Source organism: Sphaerodactylus townsendi, linkage group LG06, assembly GCF_021028975.2.
Source record: "Sphaerodactylus townsendi isolate TG3544 linkage group LG06, MPM_Stown_v2.3, whole genome shotgun sequence".
In the NCBI taxonomy this organism is placed as follows: Eukaryota; Metazoa; Chordata; class Lepidosauria; order Squamata; family Sphaerodactylidae; genus Sphaerodactylus; species Sphaerodactylus townsendi.
Window position 1 is genome coordinate 105,257,356 of NC_059430.1, and position 14,710 is coordinate 105,272,065.

The 14,710-nt window shown below is 46.5% G+C and overlaps 1 protein-coding gene across 2 annotated transcripts in view; it reads left to right on the forward strand.

Moving 5' to 3' along the window:
- The first annotated feature begins 544 nt into the window (after positions 1-544).
- LOC125435127 (peptide methionine sulfoxide reductase MsrA-like) overlaps positions 545-14,710 on the forward strand; it is a 65,760-nt gene continuing 51,594 nt past the window's right edge. For both annotated transcript variants that reach the window (XM_048501182.1, XM_048501184.1), the window contains exon 1: positions 545-691. In XM_048501182.1, coding sequence (XP_048357139.1) covers positions 619-691 — 73 coding nt within the window. In that variant the 5' untranslated portion in view covers positions 545-618. The remainder of the gene's footprint in view (positions 692-14,710) is intronic.

The following is a 14,710-nucleotide window of genomic DNA, read 5'->3' on the forward strand; positions in this document are numbered from 1 at the left end:
GGCTACTCAGTCCACATATAACGCATGTCTTGAGTTGCTTTTGTAGTATGTGATTCATAGGAGCAAAAACTGCCAGACATGGTGGCAAAAACTAGCACCCATCCTAGATAACCCACAACAACCACTGATTCCCACCGCGAAAGTCTTCTTGACGCCCCTGATAGTGACCCCAACAGATTCCATACAAAGCAATTTCATGTGGTTTTATAGTCCAGAGACAGGCAGACAGATACAGACTCATTCCTGAACAGCAGAGGAGCTGAACGCCTCGATCCCTGTATTTATTCAGACTGTCGGAATTCAGTGGGCGTGCCTGGAGTAAAGGCGCCTGGAATTCCGGTGGGAACGTCTCTGGGTGGGCGCCCACGTGGAAAGACGCCGGGTCAGTTTCAAAGCCCCAACCCTCCGCAATGACCCCCGCCAAAGCCGCCCCTCCAAAACTTCCGTCCCCAAAATGTGCCCACGTGATCTTGAAGCGGCCCCACCTCCCGCACATACGTCACACGTGCCCCCGCCCACAGTGCTGCTCTTTGCCCGTCGCTGGCGCAGAAAGTGGAAGTGGGCGAGTTTGGAGGCACGTGGACGGCGCTGGGGGGTGTTTGCTTGATCTTCGCCGCGATGCCCGGTAAAACGCAGCTGCCCAGCCGGGAGGAAGCTTTGCCAGGCAGATCTGAGGCGACCGTCGTGTCAGGTACTCGCCACGCAGGCTGTGCTTCGGCGGGACACGTGTCAAGGGTTGGGTGCAGCGAGAGGTGGGCTTTGGGGTCCTTTTCTGTCCTTTCCACCCTTCCAGACCATGCCTTCCTCAAGCCTTTGTCCCCTGCGCGGCGGACAGGTTCCGTTGAATGACTTCGGATGGTGCCCGGGATCCAACTACGACTCCAGCCTATCAGCTCAGCTGCGTCGGCTTGGCTGGAGACAGGACTCTCTTGCACTCAGAGGAACAAAAAGGGTCGCTGCAATCTACAGAATTGTTCTCCATTCGAGAAACCATATGCACTTTTAGAAGATCAGGGGGAAGGGGCGTTTTTAAAAAAACTTTTCTGCAAAGTCACCCTTGAAGTGGACTTTTGGAGCTATTGGCAACTGGGAACGCCAGTGATTTTTCATGTACTTTCTCGCTGCAAAAAAAAGAGAGAGGCTAAAGTCCAAAGCTCAGTGTGGGCCTCCATCTTGTCCCAGTGTTCTTTAATCTGGAGAACTGGGATTGATTCCCCTCAACTGCACATGAGCGGCGCTGCGGCGGACTCTTATTTGGTAAACTGGATTTGTTTCCCCACTTCTAAACACGAAGCCTGCTGGGTGACCTTGGGCTAGTCACAGTTCTTCAGAACTCTTTCAGCCCCACCTGCCTCCCAAGGTGTCCGTTGTGGGGAGAGGAAAGGAAGGGGTTTGTAAGCCACTGACACTTCTTGCGGTAGAATGCCGGGTATAAATCCAAACTCCTCTTCTTCACATGTGCAGAGATCAAAATTCACATACATTGGGTTTTTTGTTCACAAAATAATCGAGGAATTCCACTTCGGACTGGTGGGGGAAGGGATTGTAAGTGTGTCTGCTCTATAAATGGAGGAGAGGAGAACCCCACTTTGCCTTATCAATAAGGTACTAGCAGGCAAAGCAAGCTCTAGCACAGGTGTTAAACTTGTGGCCCTCCAGATGTTATGGACTACAGTTCCCATCACCCCCTGCCAGCATGATGCTGGCAGGGAATGGTGGGAACTGTAGTCCATAACATCTGGAGGGCCGCGAGTTTGACGCCTATGCAGGGTACAAGAACCTATCTCATGAAAATGCTAGCTATGTAGTCTCCCCTGCTACCTATAAAGACTTGTATCCAGTGGTGGGATTCAGCCGGTTTGCACCACTTTGGCAGAACCAGTTGTTGAAATGGTGCTTGTAAACAACCAGTTGTTAAAGTATTTGAATCCCAGCACTGCTTGTATCCATAGAATGGCATACACGGGTGCAAGATTCCAAGCACTCGCACCTGTGGGATGGATGTTATAGAAAGGCTCCCGTGGAGGGTAGGGTATGCCCCTGCAATTCAGGGGAAATTGAAATCATGGAAAGAACATGTTTTACTTCACTGTCCTTTTGATCAAGAGGGCTGCTTTAAGTTTATTACTCCCTTCCTTAACAGATATCCTGGTCACTTGGGTTCAGTGTATGTTAAGGTGCTAATTATAAATAAAAGCCCAAAGGTTTTGGCGCATACTGCAAAATTCTGTGTCACAGCTAGTAAAATTCGCCAGATACTGCTGGGATAAGGGTCCAATTTAAATACTGGAATTTTAAATTTTAGACTCTCATTTTTATAAATTTCATGCCTGTAGAATGTTGTGGGTTTTCTGGGTTGTATTGCCGTGTTCTAGTAGTATTTTCTCCTGATGTTTCGCCTGCATCTGTGGCTGGCATCTTCTCAGATGCAGGTGAAACATCAGGAGAAAATACTACTGGAGCACGACAATACAACCTGGAAAACCCACAACATTCTAGTGATTCCAGCCATGAAAGCCATCGACAGTTCATGTCTATACCTTATCCTTATGAGGTTATGACATTTTAAGCAGATGTTATTTTAAGGTTTAAAAAGGTAAAGTTTCCCCTTCAGTCATGTCCGATCCTGGGGTATCACTGCGAGCAGTGATTTCACAGGCAAGCCTCTTTTGTGGGGTAGTTTGCCATTGCTTTCCCTGGCTATTCTTTACCCCCTAGCTGTGAGCTAGGTACTCATTTACCGACCAAGAAATGGATGGATGGATGGCTGAGTTGACCATGAGCCAGCTGCCAGGATATCTGACCCACAGGGGGCTCAAACTCCTGACCATGTGAGTGGCAGTGCAAGCACTTAACCACTACGCCACAAGGCTCTTATTTTAAGGTTTACACACTATTAATGTTTCTGAGCAATCTGTGAAGTTTATCCTGGTCTTTGACTGTACAAGAATAAAGAAGCCGCCAGACGTGCAGGGGAAGGGAGGGTCAAATGCTGGCAAACCTGATACAGTGGTTAGAGTGCCAGACTTGGATCTGAGAAACCCAATTGGAAATCCTTAGTTGGCTGTGGAATCTCCCTGGATGACCCTGGGCTAGTCATACACTGCCTCAACCTAGCCTGCCTCACAGAATGGTGGTTGTGAAGGGAAAATGAAGGAGAGAAGAAGGATGTTGTGAGCCATTGGCAAGATATGCAGGTTATAATGGAAGTAAATCAATAAATTAAAACAAGAGGCTTAGTCTGGCAGTGATGGCGATCTAGAACCTTGTGAGTTATGGGGGCAGAAACAAAGAGGGAAATGGGTCATGCCTCACTCTGTCATCCTGCCCTAGATGACCACCAGACTTAACCATACAGTCCTAAGCAGAGTTACACTGTCAGTGAGCTTAGAAGCATGTAACTTGGTTTAGGATCGCATACTTAAGTGTGACTGGGTGGTTCTGTGATTGAGACAGAAGATATGGAGTGAAGGGTTTCACTGACACTGGTGTAGCTTTTTAAAACACTATGAATCACATACTACAAAAGCAGCTCGAGACATGCATTAAATTTGGACTGAGTAGCCATCAGTATGTGGATGTGCTTTATATGGGGCTGCCCTTGAAGACTGTCCAGAAATTACAGTTGGTATGGTATGTTGTGGCCAGAGCATTGGCTAGAGTGTGTCGTAAGGACCACATTGCTCCACTCTTCCTCCATCTACACTGACTCCCAATTTCCTTCTAGACCCAGTGTACGGTTCTTGTATTGACCTTTAAAGCCCAGTATGGCATGGGTCTAGCATACCTTAAGGACCAGTTTTCCCCATATGAACCCACCCATCTGCTCCAGTCATCTTTGAAGGCCCTACTTTGGGTGCCCCTGCCACCTAAGGTTAGATGGGTGGCAACCTAAGTAAGGGCCTTCTTGGTTGTGGCACTGAAATTACGAAACTCCATACCTCGTTTGTCTCCCTCTATTATTGTCTTCTGCCAGTGAGTGAAGACTTTTTTCTTTGTTCGAGCAGCTAGATTTGAGTCCACTGGCATCTTAGAGACCAACAGGATTTGGGGGGTGTACACTTTTAGGAGTCAGTGCTCCCTTTGTCAGGTGCAAGTTGGAATGGAGACCTCTAAGTTTTTATATGTCAATCAGAAAGTGGGAGGAATGTTGCAAAGGAAGAACTCAGGATTCAGAGATACAATGCATATTCTAATCAGCTTGATTATACCAGCAGATAAATGCCCAGGAACAAAAAATTAGTGTCTGCAGTGAGAGAGAAGAATCCCATGTTCAGCCCTGGCACACCTGAATTTGTGAATGAAATCAAGCTCAGCAATCTCACCTTTTAATCTCCCTTTGGAGCTTTTCTGTTTGTTGCTCATTGGTCAGCAGTAGAATAATCTGGAACATGAAAATGTTTTCTCACTAGTTTTTGAGTGTTGTGGGGTTTTTTATATCAGATTTATAACCATTTTTTCTTTTACATAGGGATTGACCTGCTTGCCCAGTGAAACTAGAACTGTTATCACTAAATTGTTTATTTTATATATACTTTTTATTTTTAAATGGTGTTTTAATGCTGAAATGTTTTGTGTTTGCTGCCTTGGGCACCCTGTTTGTGTGGAAAGGTGGCACAGAAATGTTTTAAATAAAGCAAGAAGAGGAAGAGAAGAGTTTGGATTTATACCCCACTTTTTCTTAAAAAAATTTTTTTATTGATATCTTGGATTGTTACAGATTTATATTATACATCTTTATGTTTCATCCTCCATATCCTTTTACCCCCTTTCCTCCCCTTCTTTTATATCCCACTTTTTCCAACCATAAGGAGTCTTGAAGTGGCTTACAGATTTCTTCCCTTCCTCTCCCCACAACAGACATCTTATGAGGTAGGTGGGGCTGAGAGAGTTTTGAGGGAACTGTGACTGGACCAAGGTCACCCAGCAGGCTTCGTATGTAGGACAGGGGAATCAAACCCGGTTCTCCAGATTAGAGCCCACCACTCTGAACCACTACATCATGCTGGCAAGAAAACAGGGCAAAGATATATACATCGTAAAGGATTCAATCACATTAAAGATACCTGAATAGGAAATAACTGGCCTTCTGCTAAGTTACTCGTTCTCATTAGAAGACATGGAGGGCAGAGAAAGATGCACTGCCAAGAGGGCTGCAGAAAGTACCTGCAGTTCAAACCCACCTATAAACTTTAGCAAATAAATGGCCTCAGAGAAATTTCCGCCATTTTATCTTTTTCCTGGTTTTCTAACACCCAGTATTAGTCATGATGGCAAAATGGAACCTCCACATTCAGAGGCAGCGCACCAGTTTCTAGGGGTATCTGTTACCAAGAGCATTGCCTGAGACCTCCTTGTGGGCTTCCTGAAAACATCTGGTTGGCCTCTATGGGAAACAGGAGTGTACACTGGACTGACTTTTGATGTAATCCAGTGGGAAAACTCTTATGCAGTGGCTTGGGGGGGACGGGGACTTGCGCCCGGGGCAAAAACGGCTCCAGCCCCGTGCTGTCCCCACACCCCACTTACCATAGTTGAAAGACTTAAAAGCTGTTAAAAAAATTTTTAAAGTTTAAAAGAGCAGCCTGTCTTGGCTGCCGCTGGGCGCCCAGTCTCCGCCATGCTGCTCTGGGCTGCAAGGCAGCCCAAGGGGGAGGAGTGTGTGGGAGTGATTCTCTGCCTGCCCCCCACGCCGCCGTCCAGGGTGTTTGCCCCCTCCCCGCCCCATGGGAGCTCCGCCTATGCTCTTATGAGCTATTTTCAGTTACAGTTCTCTATGATTCTCTTCATATAATGCATGTGATTTATGGAATTCACTGTGGTGAATTAGATGGATTAAACAGGGCATAAGAGAAATTCATGAAGCTATTGACCATGAAAGCTGAATGGAATCTCCAAGATGGGCTTGTCATCTGATCTAGAAGGGCTCTTTGCATTCTTAATTTGGCAAAGACTTTCAGGCAACCGCTTGAAATTAATTATTCCACAGGTGAATTCTGTGCGCCAGTTTGAGATCTTTAGAGAGGGCTCTTCTGTTAAACCTTCCAGTTTCTTCTGACTTTGCCATTAATGACCTAAGTTTTTATTATCTATTGACTCTTAAGAGCACGCATAAGGGATAGAAAGTACCTGTCATATCTGCTACATAATATGACATATTGTTCTGATGAAGTTTGTTGCGATAAATTATTACAAGATAAGAATATCACTAAACTGGTAGCAAAGTTCTGCTTGTTCATTATGAAAAAGAAAAAATGTACTGATTATGGCATCCCATTTAACTATTTATGTTCTGTTTGATATGCTTACATTATATAATGATATGTATATGGGAAGTGCTGTAGTATTGGGGAGAGAGTTGCCTTTGCTGTTTTGCTGTAGATTTTTTTTGCTGTATTAGAGAACTGTATTGTTTTTGGTCATTGACTATAAATAAAGCTAACTTACTTAAAAGGGACAGGAATACTAATGCTCATTGTGGGATCCACATAACTTCAGATCCCAGAGGCACAATGGAATAGTGTGTACTCCCTTCTTCTAGCGATAGGTGCGTATGTTTACATTAAAATGATGCTTACAGCCACTTGACCTTGAGTTTATGTTCTGTTCATTGCAGGCCACCACCATTGGCCACCAGATATTACTATGAGAGCACTCTACCTTCTGGATTTTTTTTTTGCACTGTATGTTCTCTGTGTTCTTGCTCTGGATCCAGTGGGTAAATGACAGCATGTGTGGGAGGGGGTGGGGGTTGCATTCTGATTTCCCAGCTGTTCTTCCCCAAGAGAGTGTCATCCCTGTTTAGATTCTGAACATGTGCCAAGGGCCTGTGCTGTGGAATGATGCCCTAGCTCCCCGTGAGCTGATTGGGGATGGGGTATGCTGCACTCTCCATGGCAACAGATAGCGTTGCTAGGAGACAGCAGAGGAATAAAAGACTGGGAGGGATGCCCGGCGGCCTTCCTACCCTCTCCTTTTCCTCTTCAACTCTCTCCCCCCAAGTGTGTTTAGAGCACAGATTATTCCTGAAAATGTAGCAAAAGCAATTGCGAGTGTGGTACAACAGTACCAAGCAATGGAGGATTTGGGAAGCATTTGGAAGGAGAGGATAGTCTTCTTTCTGGCACATCTGTTGTGTAAACGGGGGATTCACTTTTTGATGCCCTTCTGCCAAGAGAAGCAGTGCCCAGTGGCAGGGCAGCCTGCTTGGCTCAGATTCATGGGGCAACCCAGATGAAGATGCTAGGCATGCATATTCTCCTATTCAACTGCTGAGTTAGGCTACAGTAACAGAGAGATCGGTTTGGCTACAATTTTCTGGGCCAAAGGGCCTGGGTGAGCAGTATACCCAAATCTATGTTCCATACACTTTGTGAAAAGGTACATTTGAATGGGATTTAGGGCAGAAAACCTCCTGGAGCTACTGTCTGCTGAGTCTGGCCCTTGGCCTATCGACGTCAAAATTGTCTGCTCTGAATGGCAGCTGTTTCTCAGGCTCTTTTGCAGCACTTGTTATCTGGTGCTTTTTACTGGAGATGCTGAGAACTGAACCTAGGCTTTCTGCATGTAAAACAGATGCTCTGCCACTGAGTCATGGCTCTTCACTGGAATGGGGACTCCTAAGGGTGCATAGGGTACGGTGCAGAACTAATCTGTAGACTGCAGTAGTGGTACATCTATTAACAATGGCAACAGTATCGGCTCCCCAAAAGATGCGTTCATATTGATTGCAAGCATTTTAATTCTGTTTCAAGGAGCTTGGGGTCCTCTCTTCCTCCTCCTTTTTATCCTTACAAGAACCCCATGAATTTAGTTAGGCTGAATGAAACTGACTGGCCCAAGATGACCTTAACGTAGCTGCTTTTTAAAAAAACTGATAAGCAACACATTGTAGCCCTGTACGCATGTCTCAGAGAACAGTACAAACCAAATACCACACGAGACTTTCCTTTGTGCATGCTTTCTGTACTCTTATATTGCATTCAGTATGTGTTTGACTAAATGTGTGATTTATTGCTTTCTCTCCTTTTAAGCACAATTGCCACTGGAATACAAGATAAGTGTCTGTGTGAAGCACAGGCCAGAAGAGGTTTGGAAGAGCCAAAAACCTCGCTTTACCAAATCTGGGGCCTAGGAAAGAGTACTGAGATAGCAGTGGAATGGGTGGGATTGATCACAAGTTCCATCCCTGAAGATCGTTTCAGAGGGCAGCTGTGTTGGGCTGCAGTTGAGAAGTGAGATTTGAGTCCAGTAGCACCTTCGACAGCCACAAGGTTTTCAGGATGTAAGCTTTCCAAAGTTCACAGGGAGCTTCAACTGTCAAAAGCTTATACCCTGAAAATCTTGTGGTCGTCTAAGGCCCCTTCCGCATATTTAGAATAATGCACTTTCAATCCCCTTTCAGTGTACTTTGCAGCTAAATTTTACTGTGCGGAATAGCAAAATCCACTTTCAAACAATTGTGAAAGTGGATTGAAAGTGCATTATTCTTCTGCATGTGCGGAAGGGGCCTAAGGTGCGACTGGACTCAAATCTAAACACTTTATCCAGATAGTGCCCTCAGCACTCTTTAAAAAGTGAATGTTAGTTCCTTCTTACAAACAAATGTACATATGTTCGTGCATGGTAAGAAGGGGTCAATGCTTAGTGGCATCTACAGTGCATGCAGAAGGTTCCAGGTTCAATCCCCGGTATGTCTCGTTAAAAGATCAGGAAGCAGATGATGGGCACCAGAGGCTGTCTTAACCAATGGGCAACAGGGGCAGCTGTTCTAGGCCCCTTGCTGGGAGGAATGGCCACCCACAGCCCTGCTGCTCTGATGGAGGAGCGTGATTGGCTTGGCAGAAGCAGCTCCCTTGGGTTTCTCCTTTGTTGGACCCAGTGACGGGAGATAGGCATGGTGGGGCCTCCGTGGGAATTGGCACTGATTCTGAGGCCCCATCCTAGATTTTTGCCCGTGGCCATGGAATCTCAACACTGCCTTTGATGTCCTCAACCTCAGACCTTGGAGAGCAGACAGTATTGACCTTGATAGATCTAGGGTCGGACTCAGGATGAGGCAGCTCCATGTGATGTAGACACATGCAATGTAATGTGCATACAGAGTTTTTGTTTTTATTGCTTGTGGTCATCTAGGCTGACTATAAATTTATGCTCTCCATTTCAATCGGCCAAGGGTTTCGCTTTCACAAGCACTCCTTTGCTTGATCTTTCTGGCAGCTCCCTCTTAACTCAGGACAATGCAAGAGATGTAAAACAGGGGCCGTGTCAACACTGTGGCTTCCTTGCATTGCACCACTTTGCAACAACACACAGCACAGTAGTGAAGCACAGGCCGGAAGAGGTTTGGAAAAGCCAAAGAAGAGGAGGAGTTTGGATTTATACCCCACCTTTGTCTTCTGTAAGGAGACTCAAGGTGACTTACAAGCTCCTTTCCCTTCCCCTCCCCACAACAGATACCTGGTGAAGTAGGTGGGGCTGACAGAGTTCTGAGAGAACTGTGAATAGCCCAAGGTCACCCAGCAGGAATGTAGGAGTGCAGAAACACATCTGGTTCACCAGCTAAGCCTCTGCCACTCAGGTGGAGGAGTGGGGAATCAAACCCGGTCCTTCAGATTAGAATCCACCTGCTCTTAACCACTACACCACTTTACCAGCTCTGGGGCATGGGAAAGGGTACTGAGATAGCAGTAGAATGTGTGTCTTTTGCGCCCTGTGTAGTATCAAATGGAAAGCTTCTTGTCGTTTTGGATGGAGAAGCTTTACTGCAAAAAACAACAACAACCTAACCTGCCTTCCTTGTGCTTCTCAGATCATGAAACGGAGGGTGTCTAAAGTGTTTAAAATAAATAGAAAAACCAGATGCTTATCTTGTATACCAGCAGCAGTTGTGCTTAAAAGGAAAGTGGTGATTCACAAGTGGGGTTTTTTTGTATCCATCTTTGTCCTTGAAAAAATCTTTAGATTCATAGGTGGGAGAAGAAGAAAGAGTTTTGCAGCCCAATACAAAGGCTGGGGGTGGGGAGTGGCAGCTGGGGACGCCACCACCAGACTGCTTCCAAAGAAGCAGTCTGTGGTGTGGTTGCCAGGGAGAAGGGGAAACTCCTTTCTTCCCTGGGAAAGCAGATAGGTGCACAAGATTTACGCCACCCTTGTTGGTGCAAGTCTGCACTGCTGAAAGGGGCATTCCTGGGTCAGAAGTCCTTTGGGAATGCCCCCAGAATGGCCCCCTCCATGCCAGTGTGGTCTCCTGCACCGCATGGAGGAAAAGCTCTAGGTTTCTGCGCTGCGATTCCCTGCTGCCAAGAGTGGTGGAGTGGTTAAGAGCAGATGGACTCTAATCTGGAGAGCCGGGTTTGATTCCCCAGTCCTCCACATGAGTGGTGAACTCTAATCTAGTGAACCAAGTAATCTTGTATCCCTGCTCCTGCTCATGAAGCCTGCTGGATGACCTTGGGCTAGTCACAATTCTCTCAGAACTCTCTCAGCCCCACCTGTTTCACAAGGTGTCTGCTGCGGGGAGAGCCACATAGGAAGCATCTGACCCATGTGCCGGCACAATTGGCAGTTAGTACATGGGTGCAGTGCATCTGTGCGACATCTGCGCACTGGTACATCTACGTTGCTTTGCTATAAAAGAGAGCTTCCTAGGGGTGGGACCCAATGTTAGTTAGATCCCTGTACCCTTTTGGCTGGGGAGCACTCCCTTTTGCTGGTACAAAGTTGCACTGTCAGAAATAGTGGCTGCACTGTAGCGTTTGACAGAGTGCCTCCCCTTGGTACAGTCCCAACTAAGTACTTGACCAGTGTCATGCTCCTAAGCACCGGCTAAGCTCTTTCAGAGCAGCCAATGGCAGCTCCCCCTCACTCAAAAACCCCTGGCAGGACACTTCACACCTCTGAAGGCAGGGTGTGTGGCATGGGATGACACGCAGACGCAGCATTTGGGGTGGTGGGAAAAGCACACTGAGTGCATTGGGGCTTGCACTTTGCACCAACACTCACTTTGGAGAGCAACGTCTACTACATCCTCTGAGGCTGAACTCTCCCAATTCAGCAGATGTTCAAATGCAACAGCCAGGACCTGATGTTCAATGACAGGTAAATCCCTAAACCGTCTTCCTCCTCCCTTTCATCCTTGTGGGGTCAGCTGTCCTAGTAAGCTGGGTGCCTCTTGTGGTCTTAGCTTCCTCTAGGCAGCACCAACAGCTGGAGATCCAACACCTTACCTTCTCTTCTCTCTCTCACAAATGGGGATGATGAGAGCGGGCAGAAGGAGGGACCGTTAGCCAGGACCTGCAAATGCACCACATCTCTCTCAGTAGTGGGTGTCCTCTGAGGGCCAGGGAGCATAGGGGTGGGGGCAAAAAGCATAGCACCAAAATCACAAGTCCTCATGTTGCAAATGAGAACTTTTACCTGTTGTGTTGCTGAGGAAGACTTCTCCCTCCCACCATCAAGCAGATGTCAAGGAATATCTGTCTATTAAAGGCAGTGTTGGCAGAAGCAGCAGGCAGGTGACGCAGACACCAGTGACGCAATCCTAAAGCCGAAGGGGGCAGGGCCAGCTGCGCCAATGCCATTGTCTTCACACCCAACAGCTGGCAACTTGACTGGCTGGACAATCCACAGGAGCCCTCAAGTGCCCACGGAAAAACCTCTGACACCCTGCTCTGGCCACGAGACCTGTTTTTTCTCCCCACAGATCATTGCAGGAGGCTATTCAACAGGTTCAGAACTGCATATGACTGCTAACCTTTTGCTTTTACCCAGAGGCTTTTCTGTCAAACAAGTCCCCTGTTGGCATGGATCCAGGCCATTCAGGTGGCTGGTGCTGGTTACCCCGCAATTTGACTACCCAGCTGCTCTAGGAGTGTTAGGCATGGTTTTAGGTGTCAAACTCACATCATGCTGGCAGGGGATGATGGGAACTGTAGTTCATAACATCTGGAGGGCCGCGAGTTTGACACCTATGGATGGATGTTCCCATCCCTCTGTGTCCCCTCCCCCCATATACACAATAAAACTTTCTTGACGTAGAGTACTCCATGTGTGTGCCTCTGTAAGGATGATGGGGTTGGTGGGTGGGTTGGGGAGGGGAGGGGAGGGGACACATGGAGGTTGGCGGGAAAAGGACTGTATTTTGGCTTATTCAGCCTTCCTCGGTGGTCATATGTAAAAACCTTATTATAAAAATAACATGTCCGGAAATAGATTGTATAGGTATTATGGTCACATCTGGAAACACGGGTAATTACTGGTATATATCAGATTAAGTGTGAGCCAGTGTGATGTACGTGCAAAATCCATGGTTTTTGTTACAAGAAAACATCAGGGCACCCAGGATATCAGGTTTTTCATTTACCGACAATAATATTTACAAGGACCATTTCCAGATGTGTTATTTTCATAAAAATGTTTCTGTGCGTGGCCACCGAATAAACCAAAATGTGTCTGGTCCTTTATTGGTCATTGACATAACTCTATCAACAACAGTGTTTACAAGATATACAATTTCCGCTGATTTTTGAAGGTGTAGCCTGAAATTTAGGCCTTGTGTTTTTAGCTAACTTTCTTGTCTACGCTAGATAATAAATATATTAATTTTGGTATAGATTTTATAGTTTTCAGCTCAACATTTGCAGTTTCCTCTATTGTCTTGATTGGGTTCTGTTCCCCTTTTTGGTGTTTGAATCGAGCGTGAGGATCACAAGTTGCTCCCGGTCATATTTCCAAGCACAACTAATATAAGCATCTGTAGCAAATCAGGAGGGTTTCCTTAATTGCTTCTTTAGCTCATTTCATGACTTCTGTGCACAAGTTCCACACATGATTTATCCCTGTCATATAAGACAAGGCATGCGCATTATGTTCATACTTCCTAATTGCATGATGTTCAGCTATCTTCATTTGCAGTATCATTCCCAGATATTCCACCGATTGGATGGGCAGTGATGCTGTAAGCTGTCCCAATAATTAAAAAAAAAACCCTAAATGTTTCTAAACACAAATAATTTTTTTTTGCAAAGCATAATAACATAGCAGCAAAGAATAGGAAAAAGAACACAAGATAGAGATTATAGATCTGCATTAATTACCATGCTGCAGATCCAGTGAAATACAAAAAGCCCAAAAGAAAGAGAGCACGCAGCAAAAGGGAAGGAAAAAACTGGATGCAGCTGTGGAAGGGCAGGACAATGTTGCTAGTATTACATGTTGAGCTTTATTTATTTTGCAAGTTTATGTTACCCATGATGTTCCTGGGAGGCAAGGGGAACATCCTGGCCACCACCTTTCATAAAGATATGGTAGCACTCTAGTGTCCTCTCTCTGGCAGTGACAGCTTCGTGTTGGGATTCCATGACCTGTCTAATCCCCCCTAAAACCTCTCCTCCGTTGGGTTTCCCAGCTGCCCTGCGGCTTCTTGCCCGATGCCTTCCAGTCTGGACTAATTAGGCTGACATTAAAGAAATGTGTGTGCTGGCCTCAGGTGGCATGGGCAGAGGGGATGATGGGGCAATCAGATTCCTTGGATCTTCTTGCGTGAGATTCCACAGATCCACAAGGTGGATTTTGCCTGGCTGAAGCAAGATCAGGACTCAAGTTCGTTGAGTCTTGCTCTCCTACTGCCTCTCCAAACACCTGCTTGCGGTCACTGTCCATGGAAAACATGAAAATGGGATGAAAGGCTTTGCCATTAGCAAACTGATAAAAAAAACCGCTCATACAGCCTGGCATGTTTAGTAGACTCTTGGCATTATTTGTAGCAGCCGTTGAGTGTTAGGTGAGAAGACTGCCCATTGATGGATGTACCCTGAGCTAGTGCTCTGCCAAACTCAGTACCCTAGCTGGCTAGCTGGCTCACTTCCCAGTGAACTTGGGCTTGGGAGTGTGTGTCGATGCAGAGTATACCTGTAGGGAGATGAACGACTCTGGTCTCTGCTGCTGGCACTGTCTGTTGGAGGCCACATAGGGGTCCTTCCTGTTTCTGACTTGCATGTACCCCAGAGGTTCCAAGACCCAGTCAATAGACGGGCTAATGGAGCAGCAGTGGCGTAGGAGGTTAAGAGCTCATGTGTCTAATCTGGAGGAACTGGGTTTGATTCCCTGCTCTGCCACCTGAGCTGTGGAGGCTTATCTGGGGAATTCAGAGTAGCCTGTACACTCCCACACATGCCAGCTGGGTGACCTTGGGCTAGGCACAGCTTTTCGGAGCTCTCTCAGCCCCACCTACCTCACAGGGTGTTTGTTGTGAGGGGGGAAGGGCAAGGAGGTTGTAAGCCCCTTTGAGTCTCGTGCAGGAGAGAAAGGGGGGGATATAAATCCAAAACTCTTCTAATGTCCTTAAAACAGGGTATTCTGTGTCACTTGACTTTTATGAATTGTGACCTGGCTTGACCAGAAATAATTGCTTCAATGAGAGCCAGCAAGGTATAGTGGTTAAGAGCAGGAGGACTCTAATCTGGAGAACCAAGTTTGATTCCCCACTCCCCCATATGCAGCCTGCTGGGTGACCTTGGACCTGTCACAGTTTTCTCCACACTCTCTCAGCTCCACCTCCCTCACAAGGTGTCTATTGTGGGGAGCGAAAGGGAAGGGATTTGTAAACTGCTTTGAGACTCCTTGCAGTTGAGAAAAGTGAGGTATAAATCCAAACTTCTCTTCTTCAATAAGAGCAGGGCTGTGAACCAAAGTGAATTAACCTGTTTAG